Source organism: Alosa sapidissima, chromosome 12 (assembly GCF_018492685.1).
Source record: "Alosa sapidissima isolate fAloSap1 chromosome 12, fAloSap1.pri, whole genome shotgun sequence".
In the NCBI taxonomy this organism is placed as follows: domain Eukaryota; kingdom Metazoa; phylum Chordata; class Actinopteri; order Clupeiformes; family Clupeidae; genus Alosa; species Alosa sapidissima.
The window spans coordinates 14,275,201-14,292,062 of NC_055968.1; the positions used below are offsets into that span (position 1 = coordinate 14,275,201).

The 16,862-nt window shown below is 46.4% G+C and overlaps 2 protein-coding genes across 2 annotated transcripts in view; one reads left to right on the top strand and one right to left on the bottom strand.

Moving 5' to 3' along the window:
* Positions 1-1,764, bottom strand: part of scfd2 (sec1 family domain containing 2) — a 133,928-nt gene extending 132,164 nt beyond the window's left edge. The window contains exons 1-2 of the mRNA XM_042111650.1: positions 847-1,764; positions 414-582 (exon numbers count right to left, since the gene is read on the bottom strand). Of these exons, the coding sequence (XP_041967584.1) occupies positions 414-582; positions 847-1,660 (983 nt within the window). The 5' untranslated portion in view covers positions 1,661-1,764. The remainder of the gene's footprint in view (positions 1-413; positions 583-846) is intronic.
* A 425-nt stretch (positions 1,765-2,189) lies between these two features.
* fip1l1a (FIP1 like 1a (S. cerevisiae)) overlaps positions 2,190-16,862 on the top strand; it is a 33,625-nt gene continuing 18,952 nt past the window's right edge. Inside the window, 11 exon segments of the mRNA XM_042111651.1 lie at positions 2,190-2,503; positions 3,067-3,091; positions 3,683-3,736; positions 5,024-5,072; positions 5,268-5,359; positions 5,511-5,572; positions 5,748-5,855; positions 6,075-6,199; positions 6,425-6,495; positions 9,162-9,261; positions 9,510-9,642. Coding sequence (XP_041967585.1) covers positions 2,434-2,503; positions 3,067-3,091; positions 3,683-3,736; positions 5,024-5,072; positions 5,268-5,359; positions 5,511-5,572; positions 5,748-5,855; positions 6,075-6,199; positions 6,425-6,495; positions 9,162-9,261; positions 9,510-9,642 — 889 coding nt within the window. The 5' untranslated portion in view covers positions 2,190-2,433.

Below are 16,862 nucleotides of genomic sequence, written 5' to 3' on the forward strand. Positions count from 1 at the left end.
GCCTATCATGCGCCTATATTCCTGGACAGCAGTACTTTGGTCGACAGAGGTCTACTGCACTGTACTAATGGTTTTGCAAGCTAGTAACACATCAATAGACCATTCTTCTAGACTTACAGCACTATATGAAGAGTCTAACAACAATAATCAGTCCTGACCTAAAAAGTGCTTAATCTTAAGCCACTGACACTTCAGCTCACAATAAAGAATTTCACAGCTAACTGGAAGTTGATGTGGCTGTGCTCAGATTTGCCTCTAAATTAAACACTTAATCTACATAATATAAGGAACCCTATCATGCAGCATGTATTCAGTAAATAAACAACATGAGTGGCAGTGGAGCACCACCCCAGCCCTATACATGGCATGACATGGTGATGGGGCATGATTTTGTGTCTGTAAATGCCCCTTACTGGTTTTGTGCCAGGCATCCTGGGGCCAGGACCCCCTCTATGTCTGGGGTGCGATGCAGGTTGGTCAGCTCCAGCATGTCCACCTGGATGTCAGTCATGTGTCCTGGCAACGTAGGCAAGGCAGACAGTATTTTCTCCACAAGGTTATCACCATGATGACCGACAGCTCCTGAAGTAGAAATAGACAGATTGTAACAATTTTTATCTCCAGCATGTTAATAGTAAAACATCTTTGACTAGCCTGGACTGTTTATTTTCTACATTTTACAAGGGAATATGTTGCATGTAGATTCCATTCAATGTATACCATCATGCAGCTGATTAATATTGAGACTTTATATTCTCCACCTTTTTTCCAATGGGTTAAAATACTACAGGAGATATGGTGTAGCATTATACAACTATATGAGATAGGAATACAATGATATTGCACCTGTTAGGTCTAGCATCCTGTCTATGAAGACAATTGATGCCTTGTTGGGGGCCATCTTTCTTCTGTTTTTGGCTTGAGGATGATTGGCCAGCTCTCCGGCTATGAGACGGCTCATGGGTCCGACAGCGAAGCTCTCTTCGCGTGTGTTGGTGCATTCAAACATGGTGTTTAACGCCGAAGCCAAGGATTTAATCTGAATCTGCAACTCTGGGGGGAGAGAGTGAATGTCCACATCGAGCAAACTACTAAATCTTTTCTTCTCCGGACGTTTTCGGTTAATGGCTTCGAGGTCGGAAGGGAGCAATGGGAACAGCTGTGAGAAGAGGGGTGAGAGGAGGAACTGCTGCGACAGAGAGGCGAAAACAACCGGTGCATGCATCACCTCAGCGGTGTAGTTCATATCACCCATCCACTCACACAGCTTCTCCTCGAACTGCTCAAACACTGGGTTACCCTCAAGTTCCGTGGTGACATTATTAGCAAGGAGATGAATAGAGTGAGGAACGGCGGTGAAGATAACACAGTAGTGAAAATGGCTCATGGAAATTATGTCTTTAATGATGTCCGCTGTTCTACCTTTTAGCAGAGTGCTAACGACGAACACAGCCTTGGGTTCGTTGTCTCCTCCAGCCTCAAAGCTAGAAAACTGTTTAATGTTACGTGCTCCAGCCTCTAATAAACTGGTTGCTCCACCATTCCAGTGAAGGCTCTCGCTGCACCTGTCATCCATGAAAACAATTGCTTTCTTTACCTTTGACAGCACCTTGTCCCACATTAAACCCGGAAAACAAGTGAAGCCTTCCATCGTCAGCATCTTTACGAAAAAATGCTTTTTGAAACTATGTGACGAACACAAAACCAAAACGTTTACTAGAAGGTAGCAGCAGGTTTCATTTCACACTCATGTAAACACATGACAGTCTCCTATAGGTGACGTGGCATCGAGCGTCGCGACAGATAAACGTCATAGCATTCTGCCCCTACCAGCCTACCAGCATCCAGCAGCTGGGAGTTTTAAAAATGAGCATGATTTTTCTTTGGATAAGAATAATACCAATATCTGAATTCATTTCTGATTGAATTGCATAACAATATACATTACATTTATTTTAACAAATAAAACTCAAATTGTCACATAATACTATTTATTGAAAAATAAAATAATAATAAAAAAACATCATCAGAGAATTTAGTTGTGCCTTAGTAGTGCCAATTTTACGATTTAAACTTGAATGGCAATGTTATAGCTTGATTTCAGAAAGCATTGGATTTCTTGAGTAGCCTAAAGTTGTGTCTGTCAACTGTCGCTCGAGAGACAGTTGCCATGAGGACGAACTTCTCTGAACTTCCTGTGATCCTAACCGTGGGGTTGTCCACTGTCGGGTGAAAGGTGAACAGTGTGTTCCATAGAAACGTGTTTGATCTCTGTTGACTACGTTGTCATTTAACAGCTGGAATCCACTTTGAACAAGTGTACCACTGTCGATTGACATCTTTCTAACTGTTTCATGAGAGCGCATTTGAGCGTCACAATTTTCAACCACTTGTCAGGCTATTTTTGTGGGGTTCATTTAATTGAACGGTATAATGTCCACAGAGGAGACGGAAAAAGCAACCGATAGTGGCACGGATGACGAAGAAGAGTGGCTATATGGAGGTGAGATTAATTTTCTCACATTGAATGTAAAAGCAACTCATCCATTCGCTTGTTACTAGTGCTGTCATGTCATTTGTGTCTAGAGTTAGTGACGATACGATGTTTAAGTTATCTTGTTATGACTGCTAATCAGTCGTCACATTCAGTGTGCAATAAGTTGGGGGTGTTAGCTTTAGATAGCTATGTAGCTAGCGAGGATAGCCTCGGCTGTTGAGCTAAACAGGTGTCACCGTTACTTTTTAAAGGGACCAGTGTGTGGCTGATGAGAGTATGTTAAAGGACGTCTGTTAGTAGCATACTGTCATTCTCAATCTGTGTAATAGCTCAGGTAACGTTAGGCTGTCTGTAATTTACTCACAGTCAGCCAATCAACTTGCCAGTGATTTAATTTGAACTAATTGTTTCTTAGTTTATCTGTTTAAAAGAAAGTTTAAGGAGATCCAGTAACTTTTAATAGACGAATAAAATTGGTTGACTTTGTTTATCAATGCATTGTTAAGATGAATTTAACAGTAATGTTGAGAAAACAACTTGCTGAATGGACATTTTGTTGTTCTGGACAGATGATGATGAAGAACAAAGGGACAGGTGTGTATGATTTTTACGATCTTCCCATCTTTAATTTTTAGTTTGTATTCTACAGTATGTTGTCGTTTTTTTCATATGTATTATTGTGTTATTATATTATTTAACCACCTATTTGTACAGTACCACTTTGTATGGGACCAGTACCTGGTCTGTTACAGTCCAGCATCCCTCCTACACACACACACACACACACACACACACACAGTGTCTTAAGATCTATTATAGCTGTTGGACTGTGCTGGACATTAGATCACTGCTACAAGATTACAGTCATGTTTGTGTCAGTATGCTGTTTGTCATTTAGGCTGTTGTATATTGTCTGTCCTGTCCTGTCTTATAAATCCTGTCATGTGTCATTTCTTACTATGAAATGCCCCTCAGAGATAAATAAAATCTTTGAATTGAATTGAATATAACAACAGAAGAACTAAGCTCAAAATATTTTGTTCAGGATGTTTGAAAGCCAGGGTATGCTCACTTGACGAGACCTACACATTTCCCTACATAGCACATCAATAAATTAGGGCTAACCTGTCCTTATGCGTTTTGTTTGTTTGTTTGTTTGTTTGTTTGTTTGTTTTTCTTTCACAGTTGTGGGCCTGTCTTAAATGTTACAGTGACCACGCGTCATGACACAGATGTACTGTATGTAGGACATTTTATTTCATACTCATAAGTGTCCTTCATACACCTGTGACACACCCTCGCGTCATAGCCAATTATTCCCAATTTGTGTCGGCCGTCCTGTTCCCTGACATCGCTGAAACTCTCTCATACTAATTATATGATGTGCATTACTTACTCTTATATAACTGTAACGGTGAAGTGAGCTTTTTACAAGAGTGCGCAGTGTACTGACTTGGAATAAGATGGGCTGACACATTTATTTCTCATTAGGGAGAATTGTGCTGCCTTAATGAAGCGTGTAGATTTAATGCCCTTTTCAGTGCAAGGTAATGGCCGAGAGCTGCCGTCAGTACTGAGCGATACGTCTGTGTCGTCACCGTTGAGAGAGGAGCGAAATGTGTGAGAAGTCAAGCGAAACATTTAAGACTCTTCGGATGCTCGTTAAATTACGCAGTGGGGTAAGCAATGTTTATGTGCAGGGTGGATAAGGTGGTTCCTATAGTGATTATTGGATTATAGGGCGTGGAAGGAGGGCACGGTGTGAGTGAATTGTAGCGCATCATCCTGATATTTCGCAAGATATTTACCCATTTCTCATGACATTCACCCAGTTATGCTCCTATTCATCCATTTTACTCTCCCCAACCCCCACGCCTCAGTAGATGATGTATAAAGAAATGCAGGGATGTGTTATACTCGATATGTCTGACTACACATTAAATGCCTCAGCCAACAAAATCCCCAGTTGTTTATAAAACATGTGAGTTGCACAGTTTTGAAGAATAGATCTACATTTAGTCACACGAGGATGAAGATTTGGCCCGGTGTCATTGTTGTGCCTATAAAATGTAATGTTGTAATCGTGCAGTGCATTGCCAATCAGTGAACCAGAGTTGTCTAGTGCTATATATGTCATGGAACAGTTTTGCTTCTTGTGTAGACCGTGAGTAAAAGGTGTTTAGTTAAGGAAGCTTGAACATTCCTCTAATGAGGCCCTTAATGTAGTCTAATGTGTCTGCTTCATGCATTCAGGTCCACATTCAGTGTCTCATCTGTTTCACTATGTTGCCCACATAATGTCATTGTCAAAGTTGATTGTGGATTTGGCCTTCAACTTAGTCACTCGTAGTAATGAAGGAAATCAATAGTATTTTAATTACACATTTTTAAAAAGTCATACATTTTTCTCTAGTATTGCAAAAGCTTTGTCAGCCTTAGGTGATGATATTCTTGAAATATATCATGGAAAGTTCCATCTGAAGTTGAGTTAGTCATTATTATTCTGATGCCTTCTCATTTCCACAGCTCATTGGCTGAGGGACAGGTGAATGATGGGAACGATGTGGCAAATCAGGTACTAACTAATCTTGAAGTGTATTATTTCTCTCCAGATGTGATGCCTGGACTGAAATGAGTGTTTGTATGAGTCTTTTTTGCTCGTACAGTATGTATATAGCTGTTTTTTTTTTTTACATGTGGACTGTGGTCATGAACATGTGAGAACATTGAACTTTACAACACTGATTTGCCTTTCTGACTGTCTCTGCAGCACAAGAGTGAAGAAGAAAGTGATAGTGATAGTGATGATGATGACGTTTGTGTCACCATTGGTGACATCAAGCCAGGGGGAAGTGAAAACACGTAAGTAGCCAATCAGACAGGTAGCTACACCCCTCACACTGTGAAGTGTCAATGTGATATATTGTACTGGTTTAGAGTGGTGGTGATGAGGATGATGATGTGTGTGATGATGATGATGATGACTCATGTCCTGTGTGCCGTTGCCCCACAGGGCCTTTGGAACCCCGGCTGTGAATTTCAACACAAAGACCTCAGGATGGACGCTTGGCTCAGGTAAACTAATGACCCCATTCACTCTCCTCAGACTCTTTGTGTAGGTGCACATTGGCCAGCTGTCAGCTGTTCGGCCCATTCTGGCCAAACACTGCCAAAGGGTAATCCATGTGTCCTCTCCCCCTGTGAAAGTGTGTGACTTTTCCCCTCTTTGAAACCCTCTGCTCCTCTGTAGGGGGCAAGAGCAAAGGTGTGGATATGAACGCCGAGGGGAGTGTGAATGGAACTCCCCTGCTGGAGGTGGACGTGGAGTCCTTTGATGAGAAGCCATGGAAGAAACCAGGTGTGTGTTTGTGTGTGTTTGTGTTTGTGTGTGTGTGTGTGTGTGTGTGTGTGTACACAGTTTATATGACCTGACTCATTACTTGCTTATTGTGGGTTTTTGTGCATGTGCGTAATTGTGCGTCTACTATCCACCAAGTGTGTGTGTGTGTGTGTGTGTGTGTGTGTGTGTGTGTGTGTGTGGTCTCTGACTCATTTGTGATTGTATGTTTATATCCAGGTGCGGACCTCTCTGACTACTTCAACTATGGCTTTAACGAGGAGACCTGGAAGATCTATTGTGACAAACAGAGGAGGCTTCGTATGAGTCTGGAGGTCATGAGTTTGGGATCATCTAAAACTCTGGTACCTACCATCAATGGCCCACACACACACACACACACACACACACACACACACACACACACACACACACACACACACATACACACACACACACACTAACACATACGCATACGCGCAAACATATTCACACATCATTAACCTATGCTTACAATCATAGTAAACTACAGTTAGCTAGTTAGTTTTCTCTTTTAAGTGCCCATATCTGTCTTTTCTGCCCCCCCTTAGGGTCGATCAAGTCACCATAGTGACCACTCCAAGTCTGACAGCTTCTACATTTCGGCTTCCAGCTCGTCAAGGTCAGTGGTTGGCCCGCCAGGCCTTCGCGTGAACGTGCGCGAGTGTGTGTCCATAAAATTGAATAAAGCCGATACTGAGTTTAACACCACAACTCCTCTCTTATTTCCAACTGAAGTTATTAGCGCTCGGAAATGACCTTACTCAGGCCAAAGACGCATGCCGTCGGCTGTTTGGGTGCAATGATTCATTTTGGTTTGTTTGGTTTTGCTCTAGCTCTGGGTAATGAAGACCTGATGTGTGAGGCTGTGCAAGCGTTAACAAGCACCTGTGAGGGGAAGTGATTAGCGCCGAGTGGGGGGGGTGGAGGTTAGTGGAGGGGTGCGGGACAGGTTTACGCCGGCAATTTGGACTTTACGCCACTATTACTAGCTCTAAACACTCCCCAACACAGAGGCCAAGCCGACCTCTTTGTGTTTGTAAACATTTACTACTATTGATTAGTCCTCTCTCTCTTTCTCGCTCAATCTTTCTCTCTCTCTCTCTACTTCACTTGTTGTTTGTGGCTGTATTTATCCCATAGTTTTTTCTTTGTTTTCTTTCCACTTTCCTCTCTCCATCTATTTCAGTCGTTCTTCCTCTCACCTTTCTTCTCTAAAACACCTCCTCCTCTCTTCACCTTCTTCTGTTGTTATTGTCAATCTCTTACTTCCTGTTTTCTTCAGCCAGATTCTCTTTCTCTCTCTCTCTCTCTCTCTCGCTCTAGCTTTCTGCATCTCTCCCTCTCTCCATCATCCAGTCCAGGTGTTTCATGGGTCATTTATTGCAATTAGGAAAAAAACCTCTCTCTTTCTCACACTCATTCCTTCCATACACACTGCTTTACTCCATTATCCTGCTGTGGTGTCGCACGCGAAAGCACACGAAAGCCTAATACACTCCCATATGTTGCTTACTCACCCACCCACTCACATACACTTACCTATCTAGCCACCCCCAAACAGACTGTCTCACACACACACACACACACACACACACACACACACACACACACACACACACACACACACACATATACATACACACACACACATATACACACACACACATATACATACACACACACACACACACACATATACACACACACACATATATACACACACATATACAGACACACACAAACAGACTGTCTCACACACACACACACACACACACATATATATACACACACACACACACACATATACACACACATATACAGACACACACAAATAGACGCGCGCACACACACACACATGCACAAACGCACACACACACATACACACACACACACACACACACACACACACACACACACACGGTTTATTTATATTAACAAAACAACATAAACACTGTTGGCCACTGCACTTGTACGGAGTTGCGTCTACACGCACACAGATGAAATGCCTGAGTAATAGCACTCCCAGATGGTGGTCTCGCCTGCTGCGGAGTGGACAGCCTGACCAACAGTCACCTCAATTAAGAGCCCTGCACTCCGGCGTAAGGTTAAGTGTTGCCAGGGGCAACCCGTTTGAAGCGAAGCGCTCAAGAGGAGAGAGGCGCAGTCACGCGTCGCCGTCTGGGCCTCTGTGACACGAGCGTGGCTGAGGGGAGCAGGAAGTGACACGCACATACACGGAGCATGACGCACGCACACACACACACACACACACACACACACACACACACACACACAGCATGGAGCATGACGCACCGGTCCGCGTGTCAACCCGGGCCTGCGGTCCATGTCTGGTCCCCTGAGCTGTCCCACTTTCAGTGGCTCCAGCCTGTCACGCCAGGGACCATGGGAACTCTCGCGCTCAACTGGCAAGGATGGTAGGAGGGGTTAAGCGTGTTTGACTCTGGACTCGTGTGTGTGTGTGTGTGTGTGTGTGTGTGTGTGTGTGTGTGCAGTGCCCCCCCATTATGTTAAAAGCAGAACATGTACGATTGGTAAAGTAGGTGAAACGAGGAAAAGTGTGTCAGTGGAATTGTGCTGATTTTTCACACTATAATTTCCCCCTCCATTTGATGTAAAAGAAAAAAGTGTGTGCGTGAGAGATAAGCGTAGAGCAAGAGACGGAGGTATTTAGTTGAGCGGGCAGCCAGCATGACTTTGCTCTTAGTACGCTATTTAAAGGCCCGCCGCAACTTTCATATGACTAAGTCCTCCTGACTGAAATAGGTTAGTGTTTCATCTGGGCCTGTGCGCGAGATAGAAGGTGTTTTTTCTTAGTAGCGGAAGTGTGTGCGTTTATTTGTGTGAGAGCAAGAAAGAGAGTGTGTATAACACATGGGGAGGATGATCCAGATGGGTGAAGATAATGGAGTGTGTGAGGGTGGGGTGGGGGGGGGTCGTGCCATAAAGGTTTTATATAAGCTTTCATATCCTGCATGTGCCGTGCTTCAGAGAGGTAGAGTCGGAACTTCCTGTTAGCTTTTTAAAACTAGCATGCGGTGCGTGTTATATCCAGAGTGTGGGAACTGATTCATTTTCGTACACATTCACACATGTACCCATACACACACACACACACACACACACACATGCTCACATACACACCTGTACACACACACTCAGGTTTGCAGGCCCTGTGCTGTTATGCTCTGGCATATGAACCCAGTGCTACTGCAGTACGGTGTGGGTCACACATCTGATCTTGAGCGTGTGTGTGTGTTTGAGCAGGAGGTCGAGCAACTCCATCAATGTCATCGGAGGACAGTCGGGAGCCATCAGCCGATTAGAAGGGCGAAGAAGACACAATGCTGATGGAAATGTCATCCAGGTGTGTGTGTGTGTGTGTGTTAGAGAGCAAGAGAGATAGAGAGAGACCTAGAAGAGCTCTATATAAGTGCAAACAAATGAGGTTTGTTGGTACGAGAGGTACTTCAGTTCAGCCTGTGAGTGTGTATATATACATGGATGTGTGTGTGTGTGTGTGTGTGCTCGTGCTCGTGCGTGTGCGTGTGCATACGTGTGTGTGTGTGTGCGTGCATGCGTATGTGTGTGTGTGTGTGTGTGTGTGTTTTGCAGGTGATCTCAAAGCCGTCCTCTGATGGTGAGAGCACGCCCACCAAGATGCCTTTCTTCCCTCCGAACATCCCCCCTCCCCCTCTGCCCCCTCCCCCCAGTCATTGCTCCACCCCCTCTCTCATCCCTCCGCCAAGTAAGTCAACCACACACACACACACAGACAGTTATGCTCATATGGTGTCGCTTTAAGCCTTTTTCACACTTTGTGTTCTCTAAGTAGATGCCTGATTCTGCTTTGCACATGCAAACATCATCAACCCTTCATCTGCCTTTTATTGGTGGTGAATGTAATGGAGGAGCAGAAGGCTTGCTAGTCAGATCATCTTTAAAACACAAACTCCGTGGATGAGCTCATGATAGTAGTGATGTGATTCTGACTCACAGTAGATACCCTCCATCTCGCCAGTTCTGACAACAACGCTTCATATACTAGTAATAGTCCACTTCAGGTCAAAACCCATGAAGTATGTTTCTTGTTCACCATTGATTGTCAACATGTTCTGAGGTGCTGTCGTATTGTAGATCCAAGTTCCCAAAATCACAGTGGAAGTTCATGACCTCTTAACGCTGAAAAGGAGTTTTTTTGGAGAGTGGCTGTGTGACACTGTAACCCCTGTTTGGAGTTGGACGACGTCCGTAAGAGACGTGAGATGCTCCTCACAGGAGTGTGTGGGGCCCGTGTTGATGTGGCCAGTTTACTGACAAGCACTGAATAGACACACATACACACACACACACACACGTGACAGTGCTGCGTAATGGCGCCGGTCTGTGTGGCTTGCCGTCAGCTGCTGTCAGCCCTCTTGTCTCAGTCTGTGTTTTGTCCTGACACTTGTTACCGGCAAACTGTCTACAGATCTATGATTGACAGTCACTACTCAACATCCGCCTGTCTTATCAAAACTTCGTATCGTGTGTTGATGGAAACAACTTTCCTCCCCCTCCACTGCTATCGGAGATACCCGCTTGGCTACGCCGCGCTCCTGTCACAAGGCCAAACCGGAGGCACAAACGCCGTGGTAAGCGCAGCGGTCTCCTGGTGAAAGTAAAGCTCCAACTGTTCGCTGTCCCTGGGATCTAAACGTCAGGTTCTTCCGGATGGCTATTCTGCTTGCAGCCGTTTTGTGTCCTGGCGTTCCCTGGAACCGGCGTACTCCTGGCTGAGGCCCTTGATCGCGCCACTGGAAGAGTTCCGCACCCAACGCGCTCGCTCACCTCTCCTCCGCAGGGGAGGGGTGAACCTGCAAAGTCTCCGGCCAGTAGGTCGGGCACCCCGGAAGGAGAGTGACCCGGCGTTTCTCAGGATTGCACTTGTGAACACACGATCGCTTGGGAATAAGACATTTATCTTGAATGACTTCTTCAAAACTCAAAAGTTGGATCTGTTGTGCCTGACCGAAACCTGGCTAAGACCTGGTGAGTTGAGCCCTTTCGCAGAACTTTTACCGCTGGATTTCTCATACCTAAACTCACCGAGAACAACCGGTCGCGTTGGTGGCTTAGCATCTGTTTTAAAAAAACTGTTTTAACTCCAAGCAGTTGCTAGAGGCCCAATACTCCAGTTTTGAACTGATTATGTTTGAGTTGGATCCCCCGCAACCAGTCTTATGTGCCGTGATATACCGTCCCCCAAAATATAATAAGGACTTTATTCAGGACTTCTCTCACTTTCTGTCTGGGATCATGGCAAAATATGATCGTGTTTTAATTGTTGGAGATTTCAACATTCATGTCTGTTGCCCCTCCAAACCACTGTCAAACGATTTTCTCAATATTATTGACTCTTTTAATCTTGTTCAGTCTGTGTCTGGTCCCACTCAAATACTGGGGCACACGTTAGATCTGGTATTATCCTACGGGCTACCTGTGCAAAACGTTAAGGTTCATGACGCTGTATTTTCTGATCATATGCCTGTGCTCTTTGAAATCCCTTTTTATGGTCATACTGCTAAACCCTGCACTTCAGCCCGCCGGCGTCGTATTATCAACCCCACTGTTACTGCTCATTTCGAACAACACGAAGATGCGAGCATATTACACCAGCGCTTGCAGCCCTTCACTGGCTCCCTGTTTTTCAGAATTCATTTTAAAATTCTTTTATTTGTTTTTAAATCTTTACATGGGCTGGCCCCACTGTACATATGAGATCTCCTGAAGGTGCAGACATCCTCTAGGGCTTCTAGGTCTGCTGATCAACTCCGGCTTGTTGTGCCTCGTTCTAGGTTAAAGAGCAGAGGGGACCGGGCTTTTGCGGTGATTGCACCAAAACTCTGGAACGAGCTGCCCCTACATATACGCCTGGCTCCTTCCTTGAATGTTTTTAAATCTCACCTAAAAACCCATTTTTATGCTCTGGCGTTTGACACAGTCTGATTGTCTTGTTTATATTTATTTATTTGTTTGTCTGCCTGTAAATTTTTGTTATCCTCACTTTTTGTTGTCTTTTTTGTTGTTGTTGTCTACCAAGTCGTACTAACTTGCCTGTCCAGCACTTTGGTCAGCTGTTGTTGTTTGTGCTTTATAAATAAATGTGACTTGACTTGACACAAACACACACACACACACCAGCTGAGGTCCAGATCAGCCCTTGAGTTATCTCTTATCCTGGGATTGGTCATCAGCAACTATCGCTTCAGCCCCAGACGTAGGGCCTGGTGGTTTTGAATGTCTTTACCACAGTCTATGGTCCATCCATGGTCAGCCCCTCGGAAACTCTTCATGGTCCGCAACCTGGCCAGCCGTGTGTCCAACTCTCCAACTTGCTACAGTCACGTCCCTGGGCCACATACGGCGCTTCACGCTGTACGGTGTTATGTTTCATAACAAGAGCGCCCTGGCGGAGTGTGCACACTTCAAACAGGCAGGCTCCATTGCATATGGAGAAGCAAAGAGCAAAGAACAATAAATAACGCTGTGCCGCCCGGCGCTCCAAGGCTGGGGTTGAGATGGAGGTGAACCCAGATGGGCCCGCACAGCTGTTGGAAGCGTGTGAGTGTGTGAGTGTGTGTGTGTGTGTGTGTGTGTGTGTCCACGTGTGTCCACGCTGTTTTTTGCCAGGTGCCTATAACACTCTCCAGGTTTCCTATCAGGCGGTTGTCAGTCTTGCACTTCCTGATCATCCCGTGTTGGTACACATGTGGGAGGGATAGAAAAGGAAAGTAAAAGAGAGAGAGAGGGAGAGAAGGAGGGAAAGATCAGTGAACCCTCTCCGGGCCCTTTGCACAGCTGAGTGTCTGGCTTCTTTTCTTCTTCAAAGCCTCCTAATTCAGACCCTCACAGCCCTCTTCACAGGGTTCACAGAGACCCCCAACCCTAAAGCACACACTCTCACACACACATGCATGTGCCGTCTGACCCGTGCCTTAGCTCCTCTAAAGCAGCCTTCACACACACAGACAGACAGACAGACACACACACACACACACACACACATACAGTACACACACAGTACACACACATACAGTACACACACATACGTGTGCCGTCTGTCCTGTACCTTTAACTCCTTTAATACAGCCATCTCACACACACACTCACACACACTCACACTCACTCACTCTCACACACACACACATACATGCACAGAGACACACATACACGCATTTGCGTGTGCTGTCTGACCCATGGCTTAGCTTCTCTAATGCAGCCATCTCACACATCCTGGCTGACCTCCTCGTCCCCACCTCCTCGTCTCCCCAGCTTGCTGTGCTGCTCCACTGTGGCTTTGAAGTGCCTCACTGCTCCCTGTCTTTTTCTCTCTCTCTCTCTCTCTCTCTCTCTCTCTCTCTCTCTCTCTCTCTCTCTCTCTCTCTCTCTCTCTCATCCCTCTCTTCCTGGATGGTGTCGCGGGGCCCTGACATCCTTAAGTTCAACCCCAGCCCTCTCCTCACCCAGCTCCTTTTGTGATGCTAATGTATAGGGGGCGAGCTAAATATAGCGCCCCGGGCGACCAAAAGTGCCGGCGCAGCACATCTGACCGAGTGCAATGTGCTGAACAGACCAGCTGCAGCAGTGGAGTGGGAGGGGAGGGGAGGGGTGGGGTGGACGATGTATGGAAGGATATAGGGATGGGGGAGAAAAAAGAAAAGAGAGAAGAAAAGATGGAGAGGGAGGGGAAGAAAGGGATATATTGGTGTAGCTGAAGAGGTGGAGGTGCGGAGTGTGAGAGGGGGATGATGTATGGAAGGATATATGGATGTGGGAGGGGGGAAAAAGGAGAGAAGGAGGAGAGGATAGAGGGAGACAGAGGTGTAGCTGGAGAGATGGGAGGGGGAGTAGAGAGAGAAGAGAAAGAGAGAGAGAGAGGAAGAGGGAGGGAGGGTGAGAGAGAGGGGAGTGCAGAGGGGTCCCACACAAGTTCTACTGCATTGCAGGCACATTACCGGGACAGCGAGTCCTGTTCTGAGATCAGCGGGAGAATGACGGGGGAACGTGCCCGCGGCCCATTCAGTAGGATCGGGATCAGTGAGGGAAAGCTGCGGCTCAGTGGATGTCTAGTGAACCTTTCTCTCTCTCTCTCTCTCTCTCTCTCTCTCTCGCTCTCTCTCGCTCTCTCGCTCTCTCTCTTGCTTGCTCTCTTTCTTATTCTCTCTCTCTACATCCTCTCTCTCCCTCTCTCTCTTACTCATTCACTCACTCTCTCTTGCTCTCTCTCTTGCTTGCTCTCTCTCTAATTCTCTCTCTCTACATCCTCTCTCTCCCTCTCTCTCTCTCTCTCTCTTTCTTTCTCTCTCTGTCTCTCTCTAACACACAGACTCACACTCAGGCCCTGCCTCCTCCGCTGCAGGTCCAGCACTATTACTTAAACCTGACAGGCTAATTTAACTGCAGTCCTGTCGCAGATACCGCCGATGTTGTCGTCTGCATCCCAACGGCCATCCGGCAGCCGGGCGGGCAAATTGAATGGCGGCGACACGGTCAAGCAAGAGTGGCGAGGGCTTGGACTGGGTGGTGTGTGTGTAGTGAGTGTGTCTGTCTGTGTGTGTGTGTGTGTGTGTGTGTGTGTTTGCGAGTGAGTGCCAGTGTGCTCAGCACTGGGTGACCCGAAGTCAGGGTGGTCAGCCTGGCCTACTGCCACTTGTGGATGAATGGCAGCACTGCCATTTTCCAGCCTCATCAGCAGAGTGTGGGTGTGTGTGTGTGTGTGTCTGACAGACAGAGAGAGAGTGTGAATGAGAGGGAGTGAAAGGGTGTACGAGTAAGAGAACATGAGGGTGAGTGTGTGTTTGTATTTATGTGCACGGACGCAGTGTGTGTGTGTGTGTGTTTGTATGTGCTAGACTGCACTACATTGCACCGAGCAGCACAGAGCAGGCTGTTGTCTGTGTTTACCACTATTCACAACTGCAGGGAAGTCAGCAGGGAAACGGCTCAATCTGCAAGCCCACAGCATAATGATCTCCAAAGCTGCACGCAACGAGGGGGAGGGGGGGGGGGGGGGGGGGGGGGGCAGGAAAGGATGGAAAAAGAGAGATGTAGTAGAGAAAGAGAGATTAGAAAGAGAGTAGTAGAGAGACAGATGAATACAAGATAGACAGAAGATAGAAAGAAAGAAAGAAAGAAAGAAAGAGAGAGAGAAGAAGAAGGATGGCAGGGCCAGCAAAGGAGAGGGAAAGAGAGGGATGGGAGGGAAAGAGATGGAAGGAAGGAGAGAGGGGGGAGAAAGAAAGAGAGACTGGGATGAGGAAGAGACAGAAGCCCACGCCAGTGCCATCATCAGCAGTTAACCCTGAGAGCCATTAGCCGGCTGTGCTGTGCTGCCAAGCATGCAACTCAAACCGCCCAATCAGATGCTGGCGCCGATCCGCTGACAGGTAGAAACGATTACGCCCCGCACGCACATACATTCCACACGCACAGTCACATAGACACACACACTCTCTCTCAACACACATACAGTACACACACACACACACTCTCACACCAGCACACACACACAAACACACAGGCAGATAAAGTTAGGTTCCCACACATACAGTACAAGCTCAAACACTCACTCACAAGCAAGACTCAGGTGTGTCTGTGTGTGTGTGTGTCCGAGAGTTCAGCTCGCTCCATAGTGTACGTTGCGTAACTGGTTGAGGCGGAGAATGCAGTGTCCTGTGTGGAGTTGAGCAAGCTCTCTTGTGAGGAGTTGGCGCGCCGGCACCTGTTAACTGATTAAGAAGTGCACTGGTGTGACAGGACAGAGGAGGATTGTTAGCAGGCAGGCAACTGTAAATCTAGGACTCATTTCCCTAAGCTGCATGCCCAGAGAGAGAGAGAGAGAGAGAGAGGGAATGGGAGAGAGAAAGAGAGGATGGGGGAGGGAATGGGTGGAGGAAAAGAAATACTGGAAGTGAGGGAGAGAGGGAAGAGAATGGATAGAAGGAGAGAGAGGAGGTAAAAAAGAGAGAGAGAGACAGGGAGGAAGGGAAGGACAGAGGAACCAGCCACACTGCAGCCGTTTAATCAGTGTTAAAACCGTATTGATTACATGTACTGTGATTTAATTTATCTGCTCTTTTATGGGTATCGTAATCGAGGTGTGTGTGTGTGTGTCTGTGTGTGTTGGAAAGATGTTCAGTGATGGGGTGTTTGGCTGTATGTTATTGCTGTATAGGGGGTTGGCACATGTGTAAAACACCTGAATGTTTTATACATGGGGATGGTCTGCATGTTTATGGGGGGGCTTATGTTGTTTGTGTCTTTGTCTTGTCTTTTGTGTTTGTTGGGTGCACATGTGTGTTTTTGTGTGTGTGAGTGTGAGTGTGTGAGAGTGTGTTTGTGTGTTTTTGTGTGTGTTTGTGTGTTTTTGTTTGTGTGAGTGTGTTTGTGTGTGTGTGAGTCTGTTTGTGTGTGTGTGTGAGTCTGTTTGTGTGTGTGTGTGAGTGTGTTTTGTGTGTGTGTGAGTGTGTTTGTGTGAGTTTGTTTGTGTGGGTGTGTGTGTGTGTGTGTGCCTGTGTGTGTGTGTGCTTCACACCTGGAGCCCTGAGTGTGAGTGCACTGGTAAAACCACAGCCTGAGGAGAAGAGAGAGGCTCCTGTCGCGTAGCGTCTCCCCTCTGACGGTGCAGGCCTCAGGGCACAAAACCCCCCAAGCAGCCTGAATCAAATAGCTCAGGCCAGATGCTGCATGCACCACACCAACAGATGCTCCAGTGCACAACAGTTGGCCTGCTTGTTTTATTGTATGTGTGTGTGTGTGTGTGTGTGTGTGTGTGTAAATGTGACTTGTTGTGTGTGCATGTGATTGTGTGTGTGTGTGTCTGTGCATATGTGCATGTTTGTAGATGTTAGAATCACACTGATCACACTGTGAGAGTGTCCCATGAGCCCAGGTGTCTCTGATATCAAAGAGCTGATATGCACACAC